This window comes from Hemicordylus capensis, chromosome 4 (genome assembly GCF_027244095.1).
Source record: "Hemicordylus capensis ecotype Gifberg chromosome 4, rHemCap1.1.pri, whole genome shotgun sequence".
NCBI classification, from domain to species: Eukaryota; Metazoa; Chordata; class Lepidosauria; order Squamata; family Cordylidae; genus Hemicordylus; species Hemicordylus capensis.
The window spans coordinates 220,412,813-220,440,058 of record NC_069660.1 but is presented as its reverse complement, the minus strand read 5'-3'; the positions used below and the strand labels follow the sequence as shown (position 1 = coordinate 220,440,058).

The 27,246-nt window shown below is 43.8% G+C and overlaps 1 protein-coding gene across 5 annotated transcripts in view; it reads left to right on the top strand.

Annotated features, from left to right (window-relative positions):
* The window catches only part of DCDC2 (doublecortin domain containing 2), a 115,469-nt gene that overhangs the window by 43,807 nt on the left and 44,416 nt on the right, over positions 1-27,246 (top strand). For all 5 annotated transcript variants that reach the window (XM_053246909.1, XM_053246907.1, XM_053246908.1 and 2 more), the window contains 2 exons: positions 16,217-16,293; positions 16,379-16,510. In XM_053246909.1, coding sequence (XP_053102884.1) covers positions 16,217-16,293; positions 16,379-16,510 — 209 coding nt within the window. The remainder of the gene's footprint in view (positions 1-16,216; positions 16,294-16,378; positions 16,511-27,246) is intronic.

The window sequence follows — 27,246 nt, the reverse complement described above, 5'->3', positions numbered from 1 at the left end:
GCACAAAAACCTCCAGAAGAATAGCAAACTCTTTGAATGCTCCCTCAGTGCCATCATCTTGCACTCGTGTTGTGTCATTATTTTAGGTGGGAAAGCACCTATCTCTCCCAGTTCCTTTGTGACCGCCACATTAGCTGCCTCAGGAAGGTTTGCTCTTTTCACTCCTCATTCCTCTCCAGCTGGAGTTGCTGGCCCTTTTTAAAAACACCAGAAACAACTGCCACGCCACAAGCTCCTGTGTATCCTCTGCTTCCTGCTTATCCACCTGACAAGACACCTGTTCAGCCAACTCAAACGTAGCAGGAGAAATCTCCTGAACATCACAATGACATCTCCGATGGGGAGTATACCTCCACCACCTCCTCTCAATGAGAATCTGTTCCTGCAGATCAACCATCTGGCAGCTCTCCAGATGAAAACATTGGCTCTGCTCCTTCCAGCTCCCCTGTCTAGGAAACTAAATCTCATAGGCTACAGGTCCTGGTCATGGCTAAGACCCTTGGCCTGGAAGTCAAAACTCCTGTACAGGAGGTAGAAGATCCTATATATGACTTTATCTCTGGATCTGCTTCATCTTCACAGCCAACATAGTTTCCGACGCTTGCTGTGCTAGTCAACTCAGTCACAATAGCCTGGGACACTCCTGCTGCAGCTTTGTCCACCTCCAAGTCCTTTGAGAGTCTCGACAGAATCCAAGAGGACTCCTGCCCCTTTTTATTTAAACACGCCCCACCAAACTTTCTTGTGATAGACTGTGTCATTAGTAGTAAGTATAGTAGTAAGACTCATTCTGCGCCTTCAGACAAGGAAGGAAGAAAACTTGATGCCATGGGCAGGCACTCCTATTGATCTTTGTGCCTCACTATCAAAATTGCCAATTACATGGCATACAAGGTGAAGTACAACTTCTCCCTGTGGGATGATCTCAGCCAGGAGCTATCTGATGCTCCTGAGTCTTTTAGAGAGAAATGTAAGGCTGTGCTGTATAAGTCTGTTCCACAACCAAACCCTTAGCTGAGACCAAGTCCAGGGCTCTGAGGGACTATCTCACTACGTCAACATGCCTGGCTACGTTCTACTCCCCTTCAGCCAGAAATGAAAGAAAAAATTGACAACTTGCCTTTCGAGAGAGAAAGTCTCTTTAGTAAGTTCACAGAATATTAAAAGTCTCGTTGCATGGCGAAAACCTTTACATCTACGTCCTCTTATCAGCCTTCCTCCTAATGTTTTAAGCCATACCATAAACATCAGTTCTAATTCAGACCTTCTGATAAAAAGGAGTACAAGTAGCCTTTCAAGTATAATTCCAGAGGGTGAAAGGCCAGGACTCAACCAAACAGTCGGTTTGATGATTGTCACCTGGGAGTGCCTCAACAATTAACTCATTCCATCCATCTGGCATCGTTTTTGGAGACTTGGCATCAAATTACATCAGACACATGGTTATTGAGCATAATTTCTCCACCACCCCTGTGTTTGCAGGGATCAAATACGGCCACCCAATTGTACTCTCCAGGAGGAAGTTTTCTCTCTTCTCCGGAAGGATGCCATAGAACCTGTGTCACCAGATCACTTATGGAAAGTTATTATTTGGGTATTTCCAGGTACCCAAAAGAGGTAGGCTTCTGGCCTATCATGGGCTTGAGGGCTCTGAACAAGTTTATAAAACCATAGAAGTTCAAGATGCTCTTCTTGCAGCAGATCCTTCCTCTCCTCACACAGGTCAAATAGCTTGCTACTCTGGGCTTAAAAGGTGCATATTTCCATATTGGAATTAGCCCTGCTCATAGGAAGTACCTCTTTTTCACTCTGGGCCCTCAGGCCTTCCAGTTCAAGGTACTTCCCTTTGGACTCTTGACAGCCCCCCCTTCACCAAATTTATTTATTTTTATTTTATTGTTGAATTTATATACCACCTTTCATTTAAAAAAAAAAACAACCCAAGGCAATTTACAAGAGTTAAAAAACATACAATAAAATGACAGTAAAAACATTAAGCTAAAAATATAAAACAAATCTAATTTTAAAACTATAAAATACATGCATAAAAACTATAAATGGATAAAAACACATAGAAGCAGCAATAGAAACAGTCATATAAAAGCCTGGATAAAAAGCCAAGATTTAAGAAGCTTTCTAAAAACTGTGATGGAGTCCAAGGAGTGAATGGCTACCGGGAGAGCATTCCAAAGTCTGGGGGCAGCAACAGAAGGCCCTGTCCTGAGTGCATGACAGCTGTGCCTCCTTCATTGTTGGCACCAGGAGCAGAGCCTCCTCAGATGACCTTGTCAAGCGGGCAGCAACCCTTGGGAGCAGGCAGTCCCTCAAGTACCCTGGGCCTAAACTGTTAAGGGCTTTAAAGTTCAAACCAGCACCTTGAATTGGACCCGGAAATGAACTGGCAGCCAGTGCAGCTCTTTCAGGATGAGTGTGATGTGCTCCCACCAGGCAGCTTGAGATAAAACCCTAGCTGCCACGTTTTGCCCTAGCTGCAGTTTCTGGATATTATTCAAGGGCAGCCCCACGTAGAGCACATTACAGTAATCTAGCTGCGACGTGACTAAGGCATGGGTAACTGTGGCCAGATCTGCCTTCTCGAGAAAGGCAGATCTTCTCGAGAAAGGCAGATCAAGAAAGCTGGTGCACTAGCCAAAGCCGTGCAAAGGCACCCCTGGCTACTGCCTCCACCTGAGCTTCCAAAAGCAGAGCCAGGTCCAGTAGTACCCCCAAGCTGCGTACTTGCTCCTTCAAGGGGAGTGCAACCCCATCCAGAACCGGTAAAATCTCCTTATCCCGATTGGCTCTCCTACTGACCAACAGTACCTCTGTCTTGTCCGGATTCAATTTCAGTTTATTAGCCCACATCCAACCCATCACGGCCTCCAGCCCCCAATTCAGGACATCCACCGCCTCCCTAGGATCAGATGACAAGGAGAGATAGAGCTAAGTGTCTTCCGCATATTGCTGACAACTCAGTCCACGTCCCCGGATGACCTCTCCCAGTGGCTTCATGTCGATGTTAAACAGCATGGGGGACAAGACCGAACCCTGCGGGACCCCACAGGCCAATGGCCACGGGTCCGAGCAGTAGTCCCCCAGCACCACTTTCTGGACCCTTCCCCCAAGAAAGGACCAGAACCACTGCAATGCAGTGCCTCCGATTCCCATACTCGAGAGGTGGCCCAGAAGGATACCATGGTCGATGGTCTTGAACACCACCTAGAGGTCCAGCAGAACCAACAGGGACACATTCCCCTGTCTTGTTCCCGGCGTAGGTCATCCACTAGAGCGACCAAGGCAGTCTCAGTCCCATACCTGGGGCGGAAGCCAGATTGAAAAGGGTCCAGATAATCCATATCATCCAATACCCTCTGCAGCTGGGACGCCACCACATGCTCTATCACCTTGCCCAAAAAGGGAAGGTTAGACACAGGTCTATAGTTGTCCAGGTTGGAGTGATCAAGGGAGAGCTTTTTTAATAGTGGTCTTACCACCGCTTCCTTGAGGCATGATGGCATCCTGCCCTCCCTTAATGAAGCATTAATTCAACCATTCAACCACCTCCAACCATCTGCCTGTTCCCTCCCTGGCAGCTTTTATTAGCCATGAAGGGCAAGGGTCAAGAGCGCACGATGTCACCTGCACACTGCACAGTATCTTGTCCACATCCTCAGGCCGCACCAACCGAAAAGAATCCAACACAACGGGACCGTGTGGTACCAAAGGCACGTCTGCCCAGAACTGCCAAAACTCTGGAGTCCAGGTCAGCACAGATGTGAGTGACTTTATCTGCAAAGTGACAGGCAAACTGATCACAGTGAGCTGTAGATGATTCCTCCCCCATTACCTGGGGGGATGTGTGGAGCAATGTTTTTACCGCACGAAACAGCTCTGTTTGTCTGCACTGAGCAGATGCAATGGAGGCGGAGAAAAAAAATTTCTTCGCCGCCCCCACCGCCACGGAGTAGTCCCTAAAATGGGCTCGAGCCCGTGTTCGGTTGGATTCAACACGACTCTTCCTTCAGCGTCGTTCCAGGTGTTGCCTGAGTTGCTTCATTGCCCTAAGCTCCAAGGAAAACCAAGGAGCAGATCGGGCTCCACCAAGCCGGAGAGGGCATTTAGGAGCAACCGTGTCAACAGCCCAGGTCATCTCTCCATTCCAGAGATCAACCAGGATCTTGACAGGGCCTGGTCACCAGCTCTGGACACTAGAAACTCCCCGAGTGCTGTCTGGAATCCAAGCGGATCCATAAGCCTCCGGGGGCGGACCATCCTAATTGGCCCACCACCCCTGCAGAGGGCAGACGGATCAGTCAAACTAAACCCCACCAGATGATGATCTGTCCATGACAAGGGAGTTGTCTCAAATTCCCCCACCTCTAGATCATTTATTTCCCTGTCGGCAAAAACCAGATCCAGAGTATGTCCTGCCATGTGGGTAGGGCCTGATACCAGCTGAGACAGGCCCATGGTTGCCATGGAGGCCATGAAACCCACTAGGGGGGCCTCAGCATGGACACTGAAATCCCTCAGAACAATAAGTTTGGGGGAACCCAATGCCACCTCTGAGTCTACCCCCGCTAGCTCAGGTAGGGAGACTGAAGCACAGCGGGGTGGTCGGTACACCAGCAGAATCCCCAGCCTGTCTCGGAGGCCCACCCTCAAGGACAAACACTCGAAATTCTGAGATTGCCTGACCGGGCACCTGGAAATGGGGAGGATCTTTTGATAGATGACTGCAATGCCCCCTCCCCGACCCTCGAGGCGGGGCTGTTGCACAATCTGGAAACCTAGAGGACAGAGCTGAGAAAGACCAACCCTGCCCAGCTCATCCAACCAGGTCTCCATCACACATACCAGGTCAGCATGCTCATCCACAATCAAATCGTGGATGAGAGTTGTTTTTGCATTGACTGACCTGGCATTCAGCAGCAGCACCCTAATCCTCGAGGCAGTGTTCTATGATGGTGCTAAATGCATTAGCACCCTCATAGTTCACCTCAGAACCCAGGGAGTGTTGGTGTATCCTTATCTGGATGGATGGCTGTTCACATCAGGGATGAGAGACTCCTTAGTAGCCCACCCAAACTACACTCTGGATCTCCTGAGTTGTCTGGGCATTCGTTTGCCCAGACGACTAAATTGGGCCAAATCCAATCTAATGCCTCAACACCTCATAGACTTCATCAGTGCCATTCTGGACTCAGTAACTCAGAGGGCTTACCTGCCAGAGGACAGAAAGCTTTCTAGCTCTGTCCTGCCTCACCAACCCTCACCAGAGGGGCTGGACTATTCAGAGACTCCTAGGCCATATGGCTGCCTGCACCACCACTGTGCCATATGCCAGACTCCACATGAGGGTACCCCAACTCTGGTTTCTGTTGGTGTTTGGACAGAATATCGACAGCCAGAACATGTGGGTCTCCTTGCCTCCAGAAGTCTCTTTATTGGTGGATGAAGCCAGCATTCCTTTCGATTGGCATGTTCTTCAACCTACTTGTTCCCTCCATCACCTCTATGTGTCTCTTCAGGGATGGCATGCCCATTGTTTGGGTTTCTGCACTCAAGGCCTTTGGACCACATCAAAGTGTAAGCTTCACATAAATCTACTATAACTGCTGGCAGCTTTCTATGCCTAAAGTCGTTCCTCCCTCAGCTGAAGTGCAAAGACTCCTAGACAACATTGTGTATATCAGCCATCAAGGATGGGGGACTGTGTCCCATTCCCTGTGCCTGTTGGCAGCCCATCTTTGGGATTAATGTGTGAGTCACCAGTTTGGCCCATAGCCCTTCACATCAAAGGCTCCAACAGCTCACTTGCAGATGCCCTCAGCAGGGGCTTCAACCAGTCCCTTCCTTGTTCTCACTTCTCTCCAGAGCTCTCGGCAAGATTCTGCAAGGCACTCAGTGCATCTTAATTCCTCCATGGTGGACCAGACAAGCTTGGTTCCCTCTCCTCTTTTGCCTTTCCAGAGGCTGGCATCGGTGCCTTCCTCTGGGCTAGGACCTAATATCTCAAAACACAGGCTTAATACTCCATCCAGACATACAGACTTAAATTGACAGCTTGGAGATGAAACATTTAGACTCCATTCTAGTGAACGAGAGAAAGGAGTCCACACGTAGAAATTACAGTTGTAAGTGGACTTGCTTTTCAAGTTATGCTGCATCCAAATGGTTTGATCTCTTTGCTGCATCAAGTTCTTATCTACCTGACCTCTTTGAAACGTTCTGGTTTATCTCCCTGAAAGTGCACCTTGCAGCTCTTTCTTCTAGACACCCAGGGTGGGTTAGGGGATGGAAAGCCTCTGTTCTCACATCTGGATCCCAAGCGGTTTTAAAAAGGGATTAACAATCTCTTTCCACCTCTCAGAATGCCCATGGAGCCTGTGTCTGGTGCTTTCATCACTCACCGACGCACCCTGTGAACCTTTAATTTCATCTTCCTTAGAATTGCTGTGTCTGAAGGTTGCTTCTTTAATTGCCATCACTACTTTCTGGAGGGTAGGAGGGTTAGTGAGCTCACTGCCTTGTGTTCTGATTCTCCTTACACTGTTTTCCCCAAACAGAGTGGTCCTCAAGCTGATCCTCCTTCAAACCAAAAAATAATTCCAGAATTTCACCAAGATATCGTTTTATCCACCTTTCCCCCAAATCTGTCAACTGCCCTTGAGAAATCAATGCATGCCCTCAATGTTAGACATACCTTGCTGTACTACTTGGATACAGTTTTCTATCTATCTATCTATCTATCTATCTATCTATCTATCTATCTATCTATCTATCCTATGTGCCACAATAGAAAATCATCCTAAATTATTTTTTTAAAATATTTTGTAAACTGTGGACGATGCAAGTCATTTAATGGTACTAGAGAAAGACATGCTGTTCTGGTAGCTCCAGGTCTTAACACTCACATCAGTTTTGGAGGATGACTACAACTGAAGGAATCCCGGGTGGGTGCACGGCTGGGGGAGTCAGTCATGTGACTTGCCTCTGGGGGCTCCCCAAACAACTGTCTCCCCTTGCCCTATTATAGTTACGCCCCTGATGTCTTGGTTTTTTAATCTGTTTTTGCTTCTCTTACTTGTTGCTTTAGGTGCAGTCTTCTACATCTAATTTCTGGTTTATATTGGTTTTACTGTTTGTTGCCTTGGGGTATACTTTACACGCAGTGAAATTGTTATGATCACTCCATTTTGTGGGAATATATTCTATTAGAAAACATTCATTTTGTTCCCCTGGAAAAAACCACTCTCTAAATATCTAAATATCAAAGATCTTAACAAATCACACATATTTTTTAGCACTCTTTTGGAGTTGTCTCTTTTCCTTTGCTTCAGTTTATAGGAAAGGTGTTATAATTCTATGAATAAGTAGAAAATAAAAATAAGACATCTTTGCTGATATAACAGGGGATGAGAAGAGGTGGGATACTTACAGGGGAGGATAAGTGGGTGGGAGGGAGACAGCTGCTTAACTTCTCCTGTGCCTGCCAGTTTTTCTCTACAAATGTCCCATCCCCCCACCCACCCGAGACCATCCTTCCCTAGGCTCACTTCCAACTGGAAAAATACTTCAAAAATTATTTTTGAATAATTGTCATTCCACTGGAGTGGGAGATGGAGCCTGGCATTTGCAGGGAAGAATTGGTAGGGAGAAAAATGGTTAAATACCACCATACTTCTTTTGATTCTCCCTGCAAATGCTTCCTTGAGCCTTTATATTAACATTGACAAAGTAAATATACAATTGGGAACCCTTGTTTCTTTTATAATATCTAGTTTGGCTCTGAGAGGCCCTGAACACGTGCATAGCATCTGCTGCCTTTTATGAGGATATCTGGGCCCATCTAAGCAATCTAGGAACTGAGGAAGTCCTAGTTCTCATTTTCATGCTTGCATGCTAGTGTGTTTAAGTTTGAGCTTGACTGGTTATCCAGTTGATGTAAACTGGATCATTTAATGTGTTTTAAAGCATGCTGATTTAACTCCCATGAAGGATCTGAATAATAAAACAGGAGATTAAAGGCTAGAATGATGTGAGACCCTTCACATAATTACAGTTGTTTACCCAAGATTCCACTTTGGTTAATGTATAATCTTTGTGGCTTCTGAGGGGTTCTTGTTCTAGACACTGGGATGCTGTGTTATTTTCTACATAAAATATATCAGCATCTGACTTGAAGCTGACCTTAAGGCATGTGTACATGGAAGCTTCTGGTTTAGTACCCTAACATAGAGGCAGAAATTTGAGAATTGATACCAGTAAAAAAAGACCACCTTGGGCTTGTGGATTTGCCTTTGTCACCTGCATTGACTCTGAAGTTCATGTAGACTGTTATACAGACTACTGGGCGCCAGCATGGGGTCAGCATGGAGGCCACATGGCTGCGTGAGGATTGGATGTGCCGATTCAATGCTTCTGAGACATGCCATTAACTGAACAAAAACCATCATAGCTTAAGGCCAAACTACACTTTAAGAGTTGTTGCATATTTCTTTTTTCCTGACAGTTTTTTAAAGGAAAACATCCATAGAGACTGGACACCTGAAGGGAGGACCTTTGGAAGGGAAAAGGGACTGTTTAACCATTCTCCTGCCAGTCAGTTTTCTGCTCAAAATCATCCCCCATGCACAAGCAGCATTTCCACTCATGAGAAAAGAAATGCAGGTCCTTTTGTAACTGACAGGAAAAAGGTTAAGCAGCCCCATCCTGCTGATCCTCCCCTCAATATTTCATCCTCTTTTAGGAAAAGAAAAAGCCAAGAAACATAATCATGCAGCTACACATCCCACGTAGTTTGGTCCTTCACTGATTTATCTTGCCTGTGAATGATCTGACCATGAGCTAACAATGGGACAAGAGAGCATGTGCTAGGTCTCTGCAGTGGCCAGACTAAAAGCACTTCCTCACCTTTCTGGAGCTGCCACAAGAGAGCGGTCCTTGTGTTTTCCAAGGCATGAGAACACTGATCTCCCAGCCACAATGCAAACAGTGTGCAGTACCAATAGGCCCAAATACATATGTTTTATGTATGTATGTGTGCTCTCTCTCTCTCTCTCTCTCTCTCTCTCTCTCTCTCTCTCTCTCTCTCTCTCTGTGATCATTTTGTCATTCTGGTATAATCTGTGAAAACATCTTTTTGTAACTAAAAAAAAGAGTATATTGTGTTGTGTAAGCAAATGCTTGTTTACTGAAGCAAGCAAATGCTTGCTTACCATTACTAGGGCCAAACAATTGTGCTTTTTCAACAAACCAGTGAAGCATGGGAGAGAGTAGGGCCAGACTGGGGGCACTGATATGGGGTGGGTGCCAGGCTTTGAGCAGAATGGGTAATTAAGTGTGGGAGTTGGGGTGCAGGGGCGCCCCACGGGTGGGGGACACTGGAAATTTGCCCTGTTGCCCTGTGGGCCAGTCCAAGCCTGGGAGGGGGTTGAACCTCCTGCCTCAACAACTAGCTTCTGTGCATTTATTTGGTCTTCTGAACAGAGCCTATGTGCATACAACATGCAAAGTATAGGTTTAGCATATAAACTCTATTCAGAAGATCAGATGAAAGTACAGAGTTTGGGAGTTAGAAAAGTGGATATGATCCTAATCCACCCCCGCCCCCCGGCAACTCCACACATTCACTGGTTATCTCAAAATGGCAAATGTTTTCAGTATATGTGAGACTTTGATAACATTCCTAGAGACCTGAGGCATATTGTGATACCAATCCAAAAAGCTAAGATACACATGTGATAGACCAATGCTTTCCCCAGCTTGTTTGTGATCACTGTGGTGGAAGTTTGTTCTTTCCCCCAAGAACATGTTTTTAAAGTGTGCATAGAAGTATAACCAATACGGTTACTATTCTCAGGCATTCCCAGAACACCACACTCACAAACATATTCTGCTCTGTTTGTAAATTTCCAAGAGAGGATAATTGCTTTAAAATATTTGCAATCACTTTATCCATATTGCTAATAAAATTAGAAGCTTATAACAAATAAATTCATAGAAGGTAGGCCTAGCAATGGCTTTTAAGCCATGATGACTAAATGGGGCGTATATGCTCAGAGGCACTATAACTGAGAGAGGGAGAGATTTTGAAAAGAGTTTTTTAAAGAGAGATTTTGAGTGGAGAAGGATGTAGAAAGAGAGAGAGATTTTGAGAAAGATATTAGGCCAACTTCTTGATTTTGTGATTGATGTTTCTTTTTTGATGTAAACCGCTTTGGAACCTTTTGTTGAAAAACGGTATATAAATATTGGTGGTTGTAGTAGTTTTGCTAATGAATATTGGGTTGCAGAGGGAGGAGGCAGCGGTGGCACTTGTTCCCTATTCCCATCATCTGCGTGATGAAAAACACTGGGATGTGCAAAGGTTTAATCGTAGTTGCTTGGTGCAGCAACCAACATTGGCCACACTCTACTTCAGATTGAAGATCACCAGTATTAGTTGCCCCTGGAGAGTCAGGGTTTCCGTTGAAAGCTCTCACCTCTTATTTGAGACATACTGCCTCCTCTTCTTCTCTGCCATTCCGGACTTTATTGGGTTGGTAGAGAAGGCCACACAAGACCTTGAGGCAACTGCACAAGTGCCCAGTAGGCCTATTCACAACCTGTTTTTAAGTTTCACAAAATTATTCTTCAGATTGAATGTTCAATTCTTTTTTGAAGGGAAAGTAGATATTTCCCAGTGAAGCCATCGCTTCACTTATATACTTCAAAAAGAGGCATAAGATGTTGTCCATCAGCTCCTCGAGCAATGGACAAGCATTCTTCTTGCAACTGTGGGATAGCTCAGTTATTGCTTCCCAGCAGCCTTTTTGCCCAGTCACTTGGGGCTCAGAGATGAGTATGTGCTTTTGGGGTAATGGAAATGCCCTGGGCTGAGGATTCCCTTTGCCTGCCACTGTAGTATAGAGTGCATTAGGAACATAAGAACAGCCCTGCTAGATCAGGCCCAAGGCCTATCTATTTTCACACAGTGGCCCACCAGATACCTCTGAGAAGCCCACAGGCAAGAGCTGAGGGCAGGCTCTCTTGCTGTTACTCCCCTTGATTAACCAAAATTCATCACTTCCTTCCTCACAATGATGCCACTACCTATATATATGCAGAGTAGTGAGAATGAGTGCTATATAGTACATCCCCATAGAACAGTGGATGGACATTTCTCAAGGCACAAAGTTTGAGAACTAAACTAAAGATTTACTGCTCTAAAAGTAAATTTTCAGGTCTTAAAAAATGTCTCTAGTTCTAACTCAGGGGGAAAAGAATTCTGTCTCAGCTATCAGATGTTGGGGAAACACTGTTCTACATCCTATCCACTGGTTCCTGAAGTCTCCACGAGGAATGTCTATTGTTTAAAATTATCTTTGCTGTCATGAAGGTTGCTTTTTTAAAAGCTGGGACTCTCAGGATGTAGATTTCCTTTCCTAATAATAACAAATTCTCTAGAAGCCCTAGATATAACCTGATCATGTTGCATTTTGGGCAGGGGTGGCTCTTCTCTGAGGCAGGGTGAGGCAGTTGCTTCAGGCATGGGTGCGAGGAAAGATGTGGGTGCCGGGCCCCTGCCACCATGAGGACCACCCTGCATCTACTGCTACTTTCCTTCCTCGTCCTCCTGGGCTACACTGTTCATTTCTCCCTCCTTACTCCACTGGGGCACATCTCCCCTTCCACTTGAGCTAGGAATGCCCCAGCACCACTTTTTGGCTTGGTAGCTTATTATGAGAGGTGCTTGGCAGCATGGCTCGAGAATGCTGAGGACCTGCTTGCAGATGGGGGTGGGGATAGGATATCATATTGTCCTTCATCTCAGGCTCCAAAATGTCTTGGGACACCCCTGATTTTGAGTGAGTTGCTTTGAGGACTGTGATATATCCTAATTTTTAGCATGTTATAATTTGTGCAGTTTTCCTATCTAAATGTTATTCTAGGGATGTTTGGGGGGCTTTTTGGTATTGGTAGGGGGTTTGCCTCCAGAATTAAGTGTATTCCACTGTATGCACTTTACAGTTCAGCAAAACTTCGTAATTATTCTCAAAAGAAAAATAAAACGCCTCAGTCACACCATGCAGTCCCAAATGATGGGCTTATTTTAGAACAGTACTATGTTGTTTTCCAGCTAGACCAAAGCAGCCCGAAGCACTAATGGCTCTTTGATTAGAGACTCCTCTAAAAGGGTGATGAGTACAAGGCAGGTTGCTGCCGCATCTATATTTGGAAGATAATATAATTGTTCAAAAACAAGATGAGCACCCATCATGGTCAGGATGGCTTATTTCCACAAGGGCACAAAGCACAGTCTGTGCTGTACAATATGGTGTCCTGTAGAGATGGGTTTCATGCTTTGATGGGTTTCATCAGCTTGCAGAAACAAATTAAGTGCACACTCCTGGGAAACTCCTTAATAGCTTGTTCTTTATGGTTACTGAGTTCTGCTTTAACTCTCCAGTATTGATGGCAATCATCCTTTGAAGTAACATACAATACAGAATATAGAATAAATCTGTGATTTCAGACTAGTCATAGGTAATCATCGCATTAATGGTCCAAATTCTAAAGCAATTTGGTTGCTGAAATATTTATTGGCATAACTGTGGAGTTGTGAGTATATTTTAGCTGCAGGTATAGGCTACTGAATATTGGTATGTAAGTGCATGCAAGGACATATCTTCACAGAGGTTTTGAAAGGGTTCAGAAGTGCATTTGACACACAAATGACACTGTATTGCACATGTGTGCAAGTGCTGATACTGTGTGGATGTTCTTTCTGTTCCTGAAATCCTCCTGAAGTAAGAGATCAGCTAGGTATTGGCAAGCAAGTACTGGCAAGCATACATGGTGCAGTTTGCATGATCAAGCTTTCCAGTTCCAGTCAAGATGTGAACATAAACACAAACACCACTCAAAATGGCATGTTTATTGCTCAGTTACTGGAGCATGCATGTGTGGAACAGCCCCTCCTCATCACATCACATTACTGACAGAGCTTTCATATTCCCTTCAATGTACTCCATTTCATTGGAGGCAGGATATATGTTTAGGTGCAAGGTTTGGAAGTACTGAGGAAGTTTTAACTAGTCAGCTCCAGTGGTGATAAATGAGTTATGGAGAAAAAAACTTCACCTGTACAGCTCAATCTGCAGTTATAAGGGAAAACATCCTGCTGTGACTTACAAAGTTTTGTCCCAACATCAGGGGCATATCTAGGGTAGGGCAGGCAGGGCACGTGCCCCAGGTGCCACTTGAAGGGGGGCGCCATTTTTTAAAAAAAAATTTAAATGGCAGCCGAAAACAAAATGGCCACCGCACATGCTCAGATGACCTCTGTGAGGCCCTAGGTCATGCCAAGTCTCGCAGAGGCCATTTGAGCATGCGTGGTGGCCGTTTTGTTTTCAGCGGCCACTTAAAAAAAATTTTTTTTTTTAAATGGCCACTGCACATACTCAAATGGTCCCTGCGAGGCCCAAGAGGCCAGCAGGGGGAGGGGGAATCTTTGCAGACCCCCACACATGGCCTTTAGGAAGCCCCCCGAAGGGGCTACAGGTTAAAAAAAGAGTAAAAAATTAATATGTCACTGTACACATATTTAGTTTGGCACTATGTACAGAGTCAGGGCTTGTGAATACTGAGCTGAAGCTTATGAGCTAGGATTGTATTCATTTGCTCTTACTTTGCTTCTTGTGATAAGTGAGTGAAATGTGATGTCTTAATCATATGGCTATTAATGGTGAGTCTTTGAATCAGTGTGAAATCCTTAGTATTAAGGCCCACTGGGAGTTTCTTGCTCTCTTTCTCTCATTTTAACTGTCTTTCTGAAATACTTGAATGTATTCCAAGCAGTGACACAGTTTACTATACATATTCTTTAATTATTTTCAGAGTATCTGGGAAAAGTCAAATTCTCCATTTATTTTTAAAACTTATGTAATAGTGATGCTACAATGCATAGTAGAGAATTCGACAGGCACTTCTGTTTAGTTTTCCAAGTATACCTCCACATAGTATTTGGGTATTTCAGGAGCCCCAGCATACTGAAATTTGTAGTTTTCCAGCATTTTTTGGTCTGGCTACACGTCCACTGCTAAATAGTCTTTGAAATATTAAAAGATTAACGAGCTTGACTTGTATTTTTGAGCTGATATTATGGTAAAGTTATCTGAAAGCTGGGTGTCAGGTGTTTGGACAGGGGGTGCAATTTCAGTGCTTGCCCTAGGCGTTCTTTTCCCTAGATACGCCTCTGCCCAACATATTTACATTTCTTATATATTCAGAAATAGATGTTTTATATTTTCAAGGCATAGGTGCCTTAGTGACAAAGCTGAGCTTTGTATAAACAGCCTTTAAGTGGGAAGCCAGGTCAGGAGGCAGAAACCACCTGTAGAATCGGTACCAGGGGTCAAGCTGAAGCCAATATGATACTGCCATTGCCCAGGCCAGCTATCCTCTGCCTGAAGATGAGGTTTTTAGAGCCCTTCCTGGCAAGGAGTACCACTGGTCAGCCTGGGTGGTTAGAACTACTTCAGAACCCAACAACCCTTTATTGCCTAGAGAAATGCTTTATCATATAGCCCTAGTGGCTCTGTGCATAGGATTGTGCACCTGATTCTATCAGCAACAGCTCCTGACATGCATCTAGGCAACCAAAGGACTGTGCTGCAACCTTTGAAAATATGTTCCAAGGAAAGTGTGGGTTTTCACAGTTTTATGTGAATTAAGTAAATGGTAGCAGTGTTTACTAACAATATTTACTGTATTAACTGAATAGAGCATTCAAAGCACTCCCATAGCTTAATTTTTAAAATATATGCATTACCAATGTGTGATTGAGGATAACAAACTAAACTAAACCATTCTGTCAGGAGAAAGTATAAAAAGAACTCAAAGGGCATGCTCCTGAAGATCATGCCACCACCAACTGTGTGATTCTTCTTTTGACTTTTCTGCCTGAGAAGTAGTTGCATCTTGACTCTGTCAGGGATCTGTATCAACAGGTCACCCATTCTAGAGATGACTGTATCTCAGTGCAAATGGGAGACAAGACAATTTCTCTAAGAAGCAGTGTAAGAGAAAAATCAAATTCTTCTAGCTGTATCTGTATTTGATATTTATGTAGTGTTATCTTGCTGGTCCTCTTAAGACAACTATTTGAGTTTATACTTGTTGAAACAGAAGTACAACCACTTTATACTTACGCTAAGACATACAGAGCAAGGATGTACTTACCAGTGGAGTGAGAAAATCTCCTAACAGGACTTTCCGACTAATTGTACTGTTGCAGCCGGGAAGCAGCAATTTTGAGGCTGCACAGCCCTCAGGGAGTTGTTTTCAGGTGGCACAGAAGTCTTTTTGGGGAAGGGGAGGGTGTTAAAAATTGGCACTTCCTCACTGTAAGTTGGGAAGTTCTGTCAGGCTGTTCTCTTGTTGCATCCTTGCTCTGCCTGTCAGCCACTAATTGTGCCTGTCATCCATGCATGCGTGCATGTGTGTGTATGCCCTCCCATTCTAAACATATTTTGCAAAATATTTTGATAATTTTGGATGTAAAAAACTATGAAAGAGAGAGAGAGAAACTGAATAATTAAGTTTTTCAAAGCCTACTGGCACTTGGCTGTGATATCAGATGAGATATGCGTTTCTTTCCAAATCACTAGGCATGAACTATGAGAAACAGCTAAGAAATTAGTAAATCTGATGACACTGGGAGGCCAACACTCCTGTAGCTTCAGCAGCACCCACTAGCAAATCAGTAAGGGTACTAATTAACTTCTGGAGTTCAGGCTAGTTTTCATGGCTGGAAATATACAGCCAAAATGAGGAAAAGGGAAGAAAAAACAACAACTTGGTGGAAAATATAGAGAAAACATAAATTCAAGAAAGGCACAAATGAAGACAGACCCAAGTGCATAGTAGTGATTAGCTGACAAAGATGCAAAGTGTGCTTCGTTGATGGAGGCACTGTTCCCTCTAACAGGGATTTCCTGATGTTGTTCACTACAACCCCCAGCATCCCTGGCTGTAATGGCCTTTGGCTGGGGATTATGGGAGTTGTAGTCAACATAATCTGAGAACCCCTGTTAGAGGGAACACTGCATGGACGTACAAAGTTTCTCAAGGTACTGTTAGAAAAACTGGTATGTGGGGGAGAGAAGATTGTAAAAATCATCCTAAATACATGTTAATGTAGAACAAATCACTGTGTTTGGTTTTTCAGGTAAAGCCAGTTACCCACAGTAGAATCAATGTGTCAGCACGGTTTCGAAAACCTCTTCAAGAGCCATGCACTGTTTTGTAAGTTGAACTTTCTGATAGGCAGTTTGATCTGCAAGATTTTTCAGAACATCAGGGTATTTGTAACCTGCTATCATCTTTTCAGCCTGATTGCTAATGGTGACCTCATAAGCCCAGCAGTGCGTCTTTTCATCCCAAGAAAAACGCTGAATCAATGGGAGCATGTTCTTGAAATGGTTACTGAAAAAGTTACCCTCAGAAGTGGAGCTGTGCATAGGTGAGGCAAAGCTGCATATTAAGCTGTGTTATAAATTAATATATGCTTTAGCATTTCCCAGAAGTAATATTTTCTGAAACGCCGAGTCCTGCAATGTACTCAGCCAGTCTACACATTTATCCTCCTGAAAAAAAAGTTCAAAGGTTGATGACCATTCATTGAAAATACTCCACATTCATTCCCCACCTGCCAATGTCTTTGGACACAGTTGCTTAAGAACTTTTACTAGCAATTTGGCACAAAACTAAAGGCAAGAGATGGTGTGGCTTGGGAGACTAACATCAGACCTTAGTTGTTTTGACAGTTTGATTTGTGCTGGCCCGATTTCTAATCCTTTTGACTGTTAGCTGATTTCAGGTCAGCAGCTAGAGTCCACCTGAAGTATAATCGAGCTTCCAGGTTATTGCCACTAAGCTACAATTGAGCAGAGTCAAGTCCTAGAGGTGTAGGTGCAGTGATGCTGTCCATGTCTCAGGTCTTCATCCTTTTCACTGCCTAGAAGATACAGGAGAATCTTGTTATTTGTGGGGGTTCTTTTTCATTACCCTCCACCCCATGGATAGCAAATCCACAGATAATGGGACATTAGGGCAATAAGAATTAGGGGGTTAGGTTCCTGGATTCAGAAAATAGGCCAAAAATGACAGGTTTTGTCCCCCCAACTGCCCCAAAATGACCCATCAAGGTGCCCTGCCATACTGTACCATCGCCCATGGGGCTGAAAATTAGTCGAAAATTAGCTGAAAATCTCGTTGCCTTCCATTTTGAGCCATAAAATGGCAGCTGGACATGAGCCAGTCAAAATGACAGTCAGAAATTACCTTCGAGGTCATTTGCGGCCACCCCTGACCCTCGGATATGCAGGTTTAAACATTTTTTGATCACTTCCTCTCCCCCCCGCCCCGTGTATACCAAGGTCGAGTGCTAATTACCTGACTATGGATATGCAAAACCATGAGATCTGGATAGTGATCTCACGACAGTCATAAACAATGGGGCATGCGCATACCAACTTCAGGTAAAATCTGTTAGCTCCTCGAGATGCCCCCAACTGCCTCCTGCGTGTGCCCTGCAGTATCTTATACTGGCGGTTAGGTGTCCCTCTTTCAGTTTCTTTCTGACCGCCTTAGAAATCACATCTTCGGATTACTAAAGCTCCTCAGAAATATGCAATTAAACTAAAAAAACCAGTTTCAATGGCTTGAAAATGGAACAGAACGACTATTCTAAGGATTACCCACAGATTTTGGAAAATATTAGAAAATTACATGGTACATTGACTACGGAACGCTAAACGGTATTCGAAAATGCTTGACGATTTTAACTGTTTACGGCAGGATTTGTTGGCTTGACCTGGGACTGGAATTTATTGGACAAATCCCCTATTGTGCCTCCCATGAGTGGCATGATATGGTGCCAAGGTACTGCCGGACAAGACCAGAGGAATTCAAATAACCCCCGGTGGCCAAGACAGCCATGGTTCCCGCACAGTGGCGTATCTAAGGAAAATAGTGCCCAAGGCAAGCACTGAAATTGCGCCCCCCCCATCCAAACATCTGACACACATCTTTCAGATAACTTTACCATAATATCAGCTAAAAAATACAAGTCAAGCTCGTTAATTAACAAATCTTTTAATTAACAAATTATGGCACTACCTGAAAATTATAACTGTACCTTCCTATCTTCCATAATTAGATAGATTAACTATCATTGTTGCCAATGTCCTATAGGATTTGTCAATGTCCCATAGGATTTGAATTCCATATGAGCATCTAATATAAGGACAACAGGACTTTCCTTCAATTTATGCTGGACTTCTAGCCACTGGGAAGTTTGGCTCATGGAGGACTGACCTGCAAGTCATGAGATTTCTTGCATATTTATTTTGGGGATCCTGGCAGCAGGCTGATTGTCAATTTTTACTCTATAAATCTGTGGGTTTATATTCATGTTATTTATGTGAGTTTACTATTTTACACATATTGTCCACATTAATGTGCTAAAAGGGAGTGTTTATTAAATGTTTTTCCATATTATTTTTCCATCCCATGGTTTTTAGAGATACTGCATACCCCCGCTATTTATAACTTCGATAGCTTTTTTTAACCTTCCATGCATACTTTCTAAATACTTAAGTATCTGGGTTATTAGATGGTGCTGTGTTCTTTTGGGTTGTCTTGTGCATTAGGTTGAACCCACTCAGGTCCTTTTTCAGTACTTCAGCCTGTATAAGAAAACTCTGAGTGTTAGAAGTCCAGCACAGAGGAGGTGAAACACTGAAACCTAAAGGGGACATTAAAGCATAGCGTATCTTTATTCTCACCAATATTGATGAAAATAGTGTCAATTTCCCTTATGAGTAAAAATTTAGGCAAAATCCCTAGCATTGCTTGATTAGAATTAGCCCTCAAGCAGCAAACACCATTGCTTCATGGGCTAACTCTGTTCTCAAGTTTACTATGAGCCATTTAGGAGCTTTATTTGTCTGACAGTACTTCTAAAAAGCACATAATTATACAGAGGATGACTCATTATTCTGTCAGGTTTGAACCACCTGAGCTTGCTTCTTATAAAGTGGAACTGAGAGATAAGATCCTTAGATTCTTAGTAGCACCACAACATTCTGTATTAATAATATCTAACTTTGATATACTGTGGCTTGTACAGTGCTCAGTTTTTGGAAAACTTTAGTGCCAGCTGAATGAAAAGTAGTAAATTTTGTATTTTCATATCTGAATTTTTCTGGCTTTCAGTCAGGCTACTTAATATACTATTATTAATTTGAATGAATTAATGAATACTTTGGATGAATGATTACTGTAATGTGGAGCGACAGGGTTCTTGGTGTGCAATATCATAGTTTATATTTTAATTTAAGAGAACAATAACAACAAGCCCCAATAATGCAAGGTAGGATATCAGAAATAGCTATTGATAATTGTCTCTTTTTATTCAAGGGCTTTATGTAGAAGTTCTGCTGGAATGCAAACCATAAGGTTTGAATCACCAGGAGTATTTTTTAGTCCGGCTGGGTGAGATTTATTGGCGCGTGATACTAGAATGACTTTCAGTACTATCTCCATTTAGTTTTCACAACATATATAACCATTTATAACACTTAAGGTCACTTTGCACTGCTGAAATAAATTTGCTTAAGAGGTTTTGATGGCCTCCTTCTACACCAAGTCTCCTCTCCTTAAGAGGGGATGAACCAGTTTAAACCAGGGAAGTGATTCGCAGCAGTGTAACCTTTACCAACTTCTCCCCTGTGTACTTGAACTAGTATCAAGTTCTCTTTGAGGTGGGATGACTTGATACTAGTTCAGGGCAGGAAACAAAATGATCTACTTTTTTAGGTACATGCCCCAAATCCATGCAACATCCCCAGCCTCCAAACTGAAGTTTTCTGCACCCAGAGAGCTCAGCTGGCTTTGGGGGTCTTCTCTAATAATATCTAGATAAATTTTGGGGCAGCAATCTTTGGGGAAGTGATCAGTCATCAGTGGGAAGTCGTCGTCCCCCTCAGTTCCTTTTGTACTAGGGATGTGTGAACATTGAGGGCTAAGCAGCCGCTTCCCTCCCTACCAGATCCGTTTTACTTGAGCTTGTGACGGATGGGATGGGAAAGCGCCCAACCCAGAGCAGCACAGATTAAATGAAATTAAGAAGGAGCCTGCCTGGTCTACATTATGAAGCTCCACTTCTTCCACCCACTGTGCACATGTCTTCAGCTAGAGATCCTCTTAATTTCCCCCTCTCCATCCATCTTCAGGAGAAGGGGGCGATGCTCAGGCTTTTGCCCAGCCTCCCCGCACTCCTAGCCTTCCTCAATTTTCTTGCTTAAGGTAAACAGACAGCGTGGCTAACCCATGATTGGCCACGATCTTGAAGGGGACATGCCAAGCACGATCGTGCCTTTTCAGAATGGTTTGCTTGCCCTCAACATGGAAAAGGCATTTAAATCCCTTTAAACACCATGCCAGTGCTTCTTCTGAAAGTGATTGCATTGACCACCTCCTAAGAGTCCTACAACAAAACTAGTCTGCTCAAGCATGATTTGGGGATGGTGGGGTTTTTTTTTGGGGGGGGTGCTATTTCCCTGTTACTCAGTAAAGGAAATGGAACATGATGACTTTCTGTCCCGCCATGACCTAGGATTCTCTTGCAAGGGCTCACCCTGGCAAAGCACTCCATACAGATCAAATCACACTCTTGCTCCCCTAGCAGCTTGCTGCTGGTGGGCTACACCTCTCATGAGAAGGCCAGTTTACTGTGGAAGACCATTGGGGTGAACATGCTTGGTCTTCTTTTGGACTGCACACTCATGAGTTGAGCTAACCCAGCAAAGGGGGGCAGCTTGCATGGGATCCCCACTCTCCCTGGTTAAAGATAGATTTTTTGCACTGCAACACCCCCTCCTCCCATGACAAGCTTTTCATGGCCCCAAAGAAGATTGTGATGCTCCATGTGTCTGAGCCTGGCTTTGTGTGCAGACAGATTTTACTCCTTTTCAAAAGTCCTGGGTGCAGGCTAGCATTGTGCTGTATGCAGATCTGTCTGTGGGATGTGGCAGCATCCCTGTTGCCAGGCATTGCTGCATCGGCAATAGGAGGGGTGGTGCTGGTGCTTGAGAGGTGGCCAGAAAGATGCGCTGTAGGCATGGAGTGGGAGCGATTCCCCCCCCCCAGGCAAGTCTGCGCTTGCATCTTTATGATTGCAGTTTCAAAAACCTCACGGAACCACAATTATGGTACCGTCCATGTTTGGACATAACGCTTTGGTGACCAAACCTCAGGCCTCAGTGGTGAACCTTACTGCAAACTGAAAGTTCAAGTTGGAGTTTGGCAACGCAAACCATATATTGCTTTTGATTCAAAACCGTAGTTGCACAAATTTGGAAGTAATGGAGTTCCAGCCTCTGCTCTGTTTTAACTCCGGTTTTGTGTTACATCTGAATTTGGCCAGTAGCTAGAGATGCCATCACAAAAAGTAAGGGGGTAATCCAGTTGTAATTCAAGTACTGTCTTTGGGATACAACTGGCTGATTGTGTTCTGTCAGTGGTCTTCCCTATAAGCAGATTGTAGATTCTTAGGATTTCTGGGCATTATTTTAAAATGCTGCATGAATGAAGAGAGGCTGCTGGTGCTGTGCATAGTTTATAAGTAAGAGAAAAGATTGTGAGGTAAGCAGGCAGTCAAGTCCTGCATTCGCAGATTTTCTGGCCTTCAAGCAGAAATCCAAGTGAAATGCATTCCAGTAATCTTCCAGGAAAGGCCTGGAAGATGAAGGAAAGTTTGCATTCAGAAGACAGCTTTAAAACCACACACAGATAAAAAAAAGTCCTTTGCTGTGACTGTTTCCCCCTCATTTTGAAAAACACTTGGTGATTCGGTATAGCCCTTGCTTTGTGAAAATGTTTACAAAATGGATATACTGTAAGGACTCCACATTTAGAAATGTGCAATGCCCCTTAATTTTCTGACATCTTTAATACATTGTGTGATAGGTGTCTATCTCCCATCAATGCTTTCATTCTCTGCTTCTTTTGTCTTATGTCATGTATTCCTGAGAAAACACTCTCCAAGCTGCAGGTGCTGTCAGCTGAATTGAGCATGTTGTGTGGTTTCTTTTATATTGGTGCTCTTTGTTAGGGGCAGAGTAAAACCCAGGAAAATATTTCATCCCAAACTCAGCAAGAAACGGTGGAGACACTTGTAGTAGGTCAGAATGGTCCCCTCTAATCTGGTGGGCCACTGTGCGTGATCCACTTGTGGAACTCTCTGCCACAGGATGTGGTGACAGCCAACAACCTGGATGGCTTTAAGAGGGGTTTGGATGACTTCATGGAGGAGAGGTCTATCAATGGCTACTAGTCGGAGGGCTGTGGGCCACCTCCAGCCTCAAGGGTGTGCCTCTGAGTACCAGTTGCAGGGGAGCAATGGCAGGAGAGAGGGCACGCCCTCAACTCCTGCCTGTGGCTTCCAGCGGCATCTGGTGGGCCACTGTGCAAAACAGGATGCTGGACTAGATGGGCCTTGAGCCTGATCCAGCAGGGCTGTTCTTATGTTCTTATGTAATCCAGCCAAAAGAGCAACTTTTTAGAAAGCTTAAAGTGAAGCACAGAGTTCACAGTACTTGTGGCTTTTCCCCTCTCCAACTACTTTCTGCTAAAAGGGCAGCCTTTCTGGTTTTTTCTTGTATCTATATCTTCTGAGGACCAAACTGCATCCTATGTGGGAGATCCATGATTTGATTTCCCAATATCTTTTCTTAGTCTAAAACACATGTGCTGGGTAGTGCTGGGGGGTTGTGATTTAGCTGTATATCTCACACACACCCTGCCAGTGTTCCTCCAATGGAAATTGCCTGTTAAGGCTGCTATTAGGCACAGAGGATAAAAAAGATAGGTACCCTCTGCAGTTAATAGCAGTTTTGTGGGGGAGGATTTCCAGCATGGAAATGATTCATGAAGCCCTCTCTTTTCTGGCTGCTTTTAAAGCTAAACCATGTATATTGGGAGATTATGGATCTCTTGCTCCATGTCTAGTTTGGCTCTCTGAGCTTGTTAGAGTGGATTAGATTCTCAGCTGCTGCTTCTTTGTTGAGTTTGGGAGTATCAACGGAACCTGCCAGTGGAATCTGGCAGAGCTACAGCTGCTATGATTCTGCAGCCGCTATGATTGTGCAGCTTGAAAAAGCATAGAGGAAGCCCAAGAAGATACTAAAATGGGGCTAGAATTCTGGAAGAGAGAGGCAAGTGATGGAGCATGTTGCTTAGAACTAATCTTTTTTTTAAAGTACAAAGGCTCAGATAATTGTGAGTAATGCTTTGGAGGAAAATCACATTGGCCCAATTCAGATTTTACAGTCAAATCTTGATTTTCCTGTTGTGAGCAGTGTTTGGGCTCACACAGTCATTTCTCCTCCCTTTAGGCACTCCTTCCCCTATATGCTCTCATTCCCTTCCTCTGTTCCTTGTTTGTGATAACTGTCTTTTTTGTTGCAATGTCCAAATTAGATGAGCTTTGGTAACTGCTAATAATAGCCAGACTTTGAAACTACAGTCTGAACTAGGTTTCTGATTCTGCTTTGGAGGTAAACTACGGCCTGCAGTAACCATATCTTGTCCAATTCAGATGTCATGGCAAACTGTAATGATCATGAACTAGAGAGGAAAGGAGGGAATTGGAGCATTTAAGGGGATCAGGGAGTGTCCCCTGCTAAATGGGCAAAGAGGCACCTTTTACCGTGGTGATTCTCCTTATTTAGCTGGGGGAGAGTAACTGACCCTATTCACCCCCAGCACAGTACTTCCAGTGACTGTTGCTGGTGTGTGTCTTAAATTTCTTTTTAGAATGTGAGCCCTTTGGGGACAGGGAGCCATCTTATTTGCTTGTTATTTCACTTTGTAAACCGCCCTGAGCCATTTTTGGAAGGGCGGTATAGAAATCGAATTATAATTATAATTATAATAAAACCTGTTTATGACTAGGGATGTGCATGAACCGAGATTGGTGAACAGGTTCGTTGCTGCCGAGGGTGGGGGGAGCAGCAAGCGAGATATTTAAACAGGAGGCGAGCAAGTCATTACCTGCTCTCCACTGTCCCTTGAAGCTTCCTGCTGCGACGGCGCTCCACCCAAGAACCTGCATGCAGTGCCAGCATGCACAAATTTTTCTAAAGCTAAAGACTATCTGAGAAAAAGATATTGGATCTGCAAACAATTGATGTAGTAATCAGAAAAATGTTGTCTAAATATTGAACAGCATTTTGTTAATGGGACAAAATTATTGTTTAGAAAATTTTACTTTCTCAGACATAATCACTTTACATTATTATAATGTTTTAACTTTTGTTTCGTTTCGTTTTGTTGTAAACTGCCCAGAGACTTGTGTTTGGAGTGGTATACAAACACGTTAAATAAATAAATAATACAGTAGTCATAGGAGTTATTTGAACAACACATTAAGGCTATTCTCATGAGCAGCCTAACCCAGGCTAGGGCAGCCCGGCCTGGGTTAGGCTGCTCGTGTGCAGCGCCGGGATCCAAGCAGATCCCAGTGCTGCTTGCCCACCTAACCCCACTTTAAAGTCCAGCCTTTGGTGCATACTTAACTCCAGTGCTGGGATTGCGCCCTTAACACTAGAGTTCTTGCTTCACAGTGGTATCTCTCAATGCACCACGCTCATCGTGCACTGCACTGTTGGACACGTGGAGGCCAGGATGCATCGTCCCGTCCTCCAGAGATTTGTGCTGCGTGCAGCAGCGCAGATCATGTGGAAGTGAGTCTCTGTGCTCCCACCAACAGTGAGGATCATCTCGGTGGGGGGGATGGTAGGTTTTGCACAGACTTCCCCGTTCTCCCCACCTCCCATTCATGTGAATACCCTTAATGTGTGTTTTAAATTTTGTTTCCTGGTTTCTTGTAAACCCAGTTTCTGCATCTGACTCTTTAAAATTAAAAAAATAATCATTCAGTGATTAATTAACAAACTGGTCACTATGGTTTATAGTAACTGGTTTATCATTAGTTAAGGTTCCAGTAAAAGTCCCTGATAAAGATAAAATCTGTTAAAGATAACACACTTCATTAAATAAATGAATGCAGCATTAAGAAATTTCAGTAAAGCCAAGAGTGAACCGAGCAATACAGTGTGGGCTTTTTCCTCAATTACATACATCAATAGTAATAGAGTTGGCAACTGGTGCATGATGTTTCTGGTGAATGGAAGCAAATTGCCAATTCACATTACCACCAAATGACTCAAAGTGCAACTGCAAATCAAAACTGGTCTGCATTACCCACAGTGCCCCCAAACAACAGATATATATTGGAACTGGGAGTCAAGAAGCACATCTCATTGGAATGCTATGGGCCAAGTGAATTTACAGAGGTGGTAAAAGGTAACGTGGAATGTCCAAAAATTACATGAAGTAGGGATGATAAGTGAGGCTCTCTAGGTGATGGTGAAGAAGATGGGAATATAGTTTTGGGAACTGGAAATGAAACCTATGGCTGGGTGCCTTGACAAGCAACATGGAAGAATGGTGATTTCTGTGTCTGTTCTGACAGTTTCCCTGAAGGAGCTGACAGTATAAAGGGTTTGCAATTGCTGCTGCTGCTCTTTTTCATGTATTTTATACTCATGGTAGCTGTACTAAAACTACATCTGGGAACAGAAGGTGATCCCCTTGTGCCTTCTCCTGTACTTTTTAACACTGCGTGCAGGCAGTAGAAGCAGGAGTCATCCCTACCTTTTATTTCTAAAACATGTAGTCAGATGGGTTTGCCAACAGGTTTAAAGATACTTCTAAAACCTTCCCTCTTGCCATGGGAAGCATTCCATCCAGTCAAGATGGCTGCTCTCAATTTATCCATATAGACTGGACATACCTGTAGCCTGCCTCAACTGAAACAGCCAGTTCTGTGGATTACTGGGTTGGATTGCAGAAATTGTTGTGGCCAGGAATCTTGCCTTCTATCCTTGAAACTTTTGGGAAGCAAAGCAAGCATTCAGCAAAGCATTTGGCAAAGCGAGCTCTACTGGCTAAGGGTAGCTTGGCTCCCCCGGACATTATTTCAGTTGATGGGAATTCACCTGCAAATCACTGTGGCCACCCTTGATGTTAGCAAGCTACCAGGGCTGCTGCACACATAAATGGCAGCCCTGGGGCTGTTGCGGAGAACAACGAGTAACTCCTTAAAACAATGTGTAGGCACTTCTGCAGTGCTGCTTCCATTAGACACAATGGCCAACATTCTGCACAGTCTAACCTCTGTGCTAGGAGGAAGCCACTGGGGCTGCTACATCTATAAAAGGCAGCCCTGTGGAGGCAGGCTGTTGTGAATCTCCTTAAAAACAATGCACAGGCAGTTGCTTGAGTTACTTCCATTGTACTCATTTACTGTTTTAAAGAGATTCACAACAGCCCCAGACAGTGCTGCTATGTTTACATACACAGTGGCCCCGGTGGCTTGCTAATACCAAGGTTTCACTGTGCAGAATGTCAGCCTTGTGTGGCTTTTGAGAGAGAGAGCGGGGCGGGGGGAGAGATTTGCTTTTCAAGTTTGGGCTGGTGTACCACAAAACTATACTAAGAATTAAGTCTCCTCCATTGCAAAAAATAAAAAAATAACTGAAAATCCTCTGCCCTGATTATAATTATGGTGACTAGAATATATCTCTTGTGATAAGATGATGTTTGTCCCAGTAACATTTGTTAAAGAATCTGTATGATGTACTAGAGATAATAGGTTCGAAGACCTTCACAAATTAGATGCTCCTCATGAAATGGCTGCTTAAGAACATCACATCATTGTTGCTCCTAATCAGTATTATCTACAGATCTGTTGAAAGGGCTTCAGATCTATTGGTGCAACAAGGAAAACACATTTAACTTTAACATAAGGAAATCTATTTTTATCTTGTATAAAAAAACAAGGCTTCCAGGGCACAATAAAAGTACATGATACAGCCATTTTGCTGAAACTAAGCAGGTCTAGGCTTTCTTGGTGCCTGGGAACCCCATGTATGCCACCTTGAGTTCTGTGAGAGAAGAAAGGAGGGAAATAAACAAATACTGTAAACCATTCTAGAAGCCAGGCAATTTACCATGGAGAAGGGACCCAAGGAAGAGAGGGGTACTGGGACAATTAAATAGTGCCTATTAGAAGAGTGATAGACTTGAGGTACTCCTGTGGTGTAAGAAGGAACTTGTGCCTTGCTGACA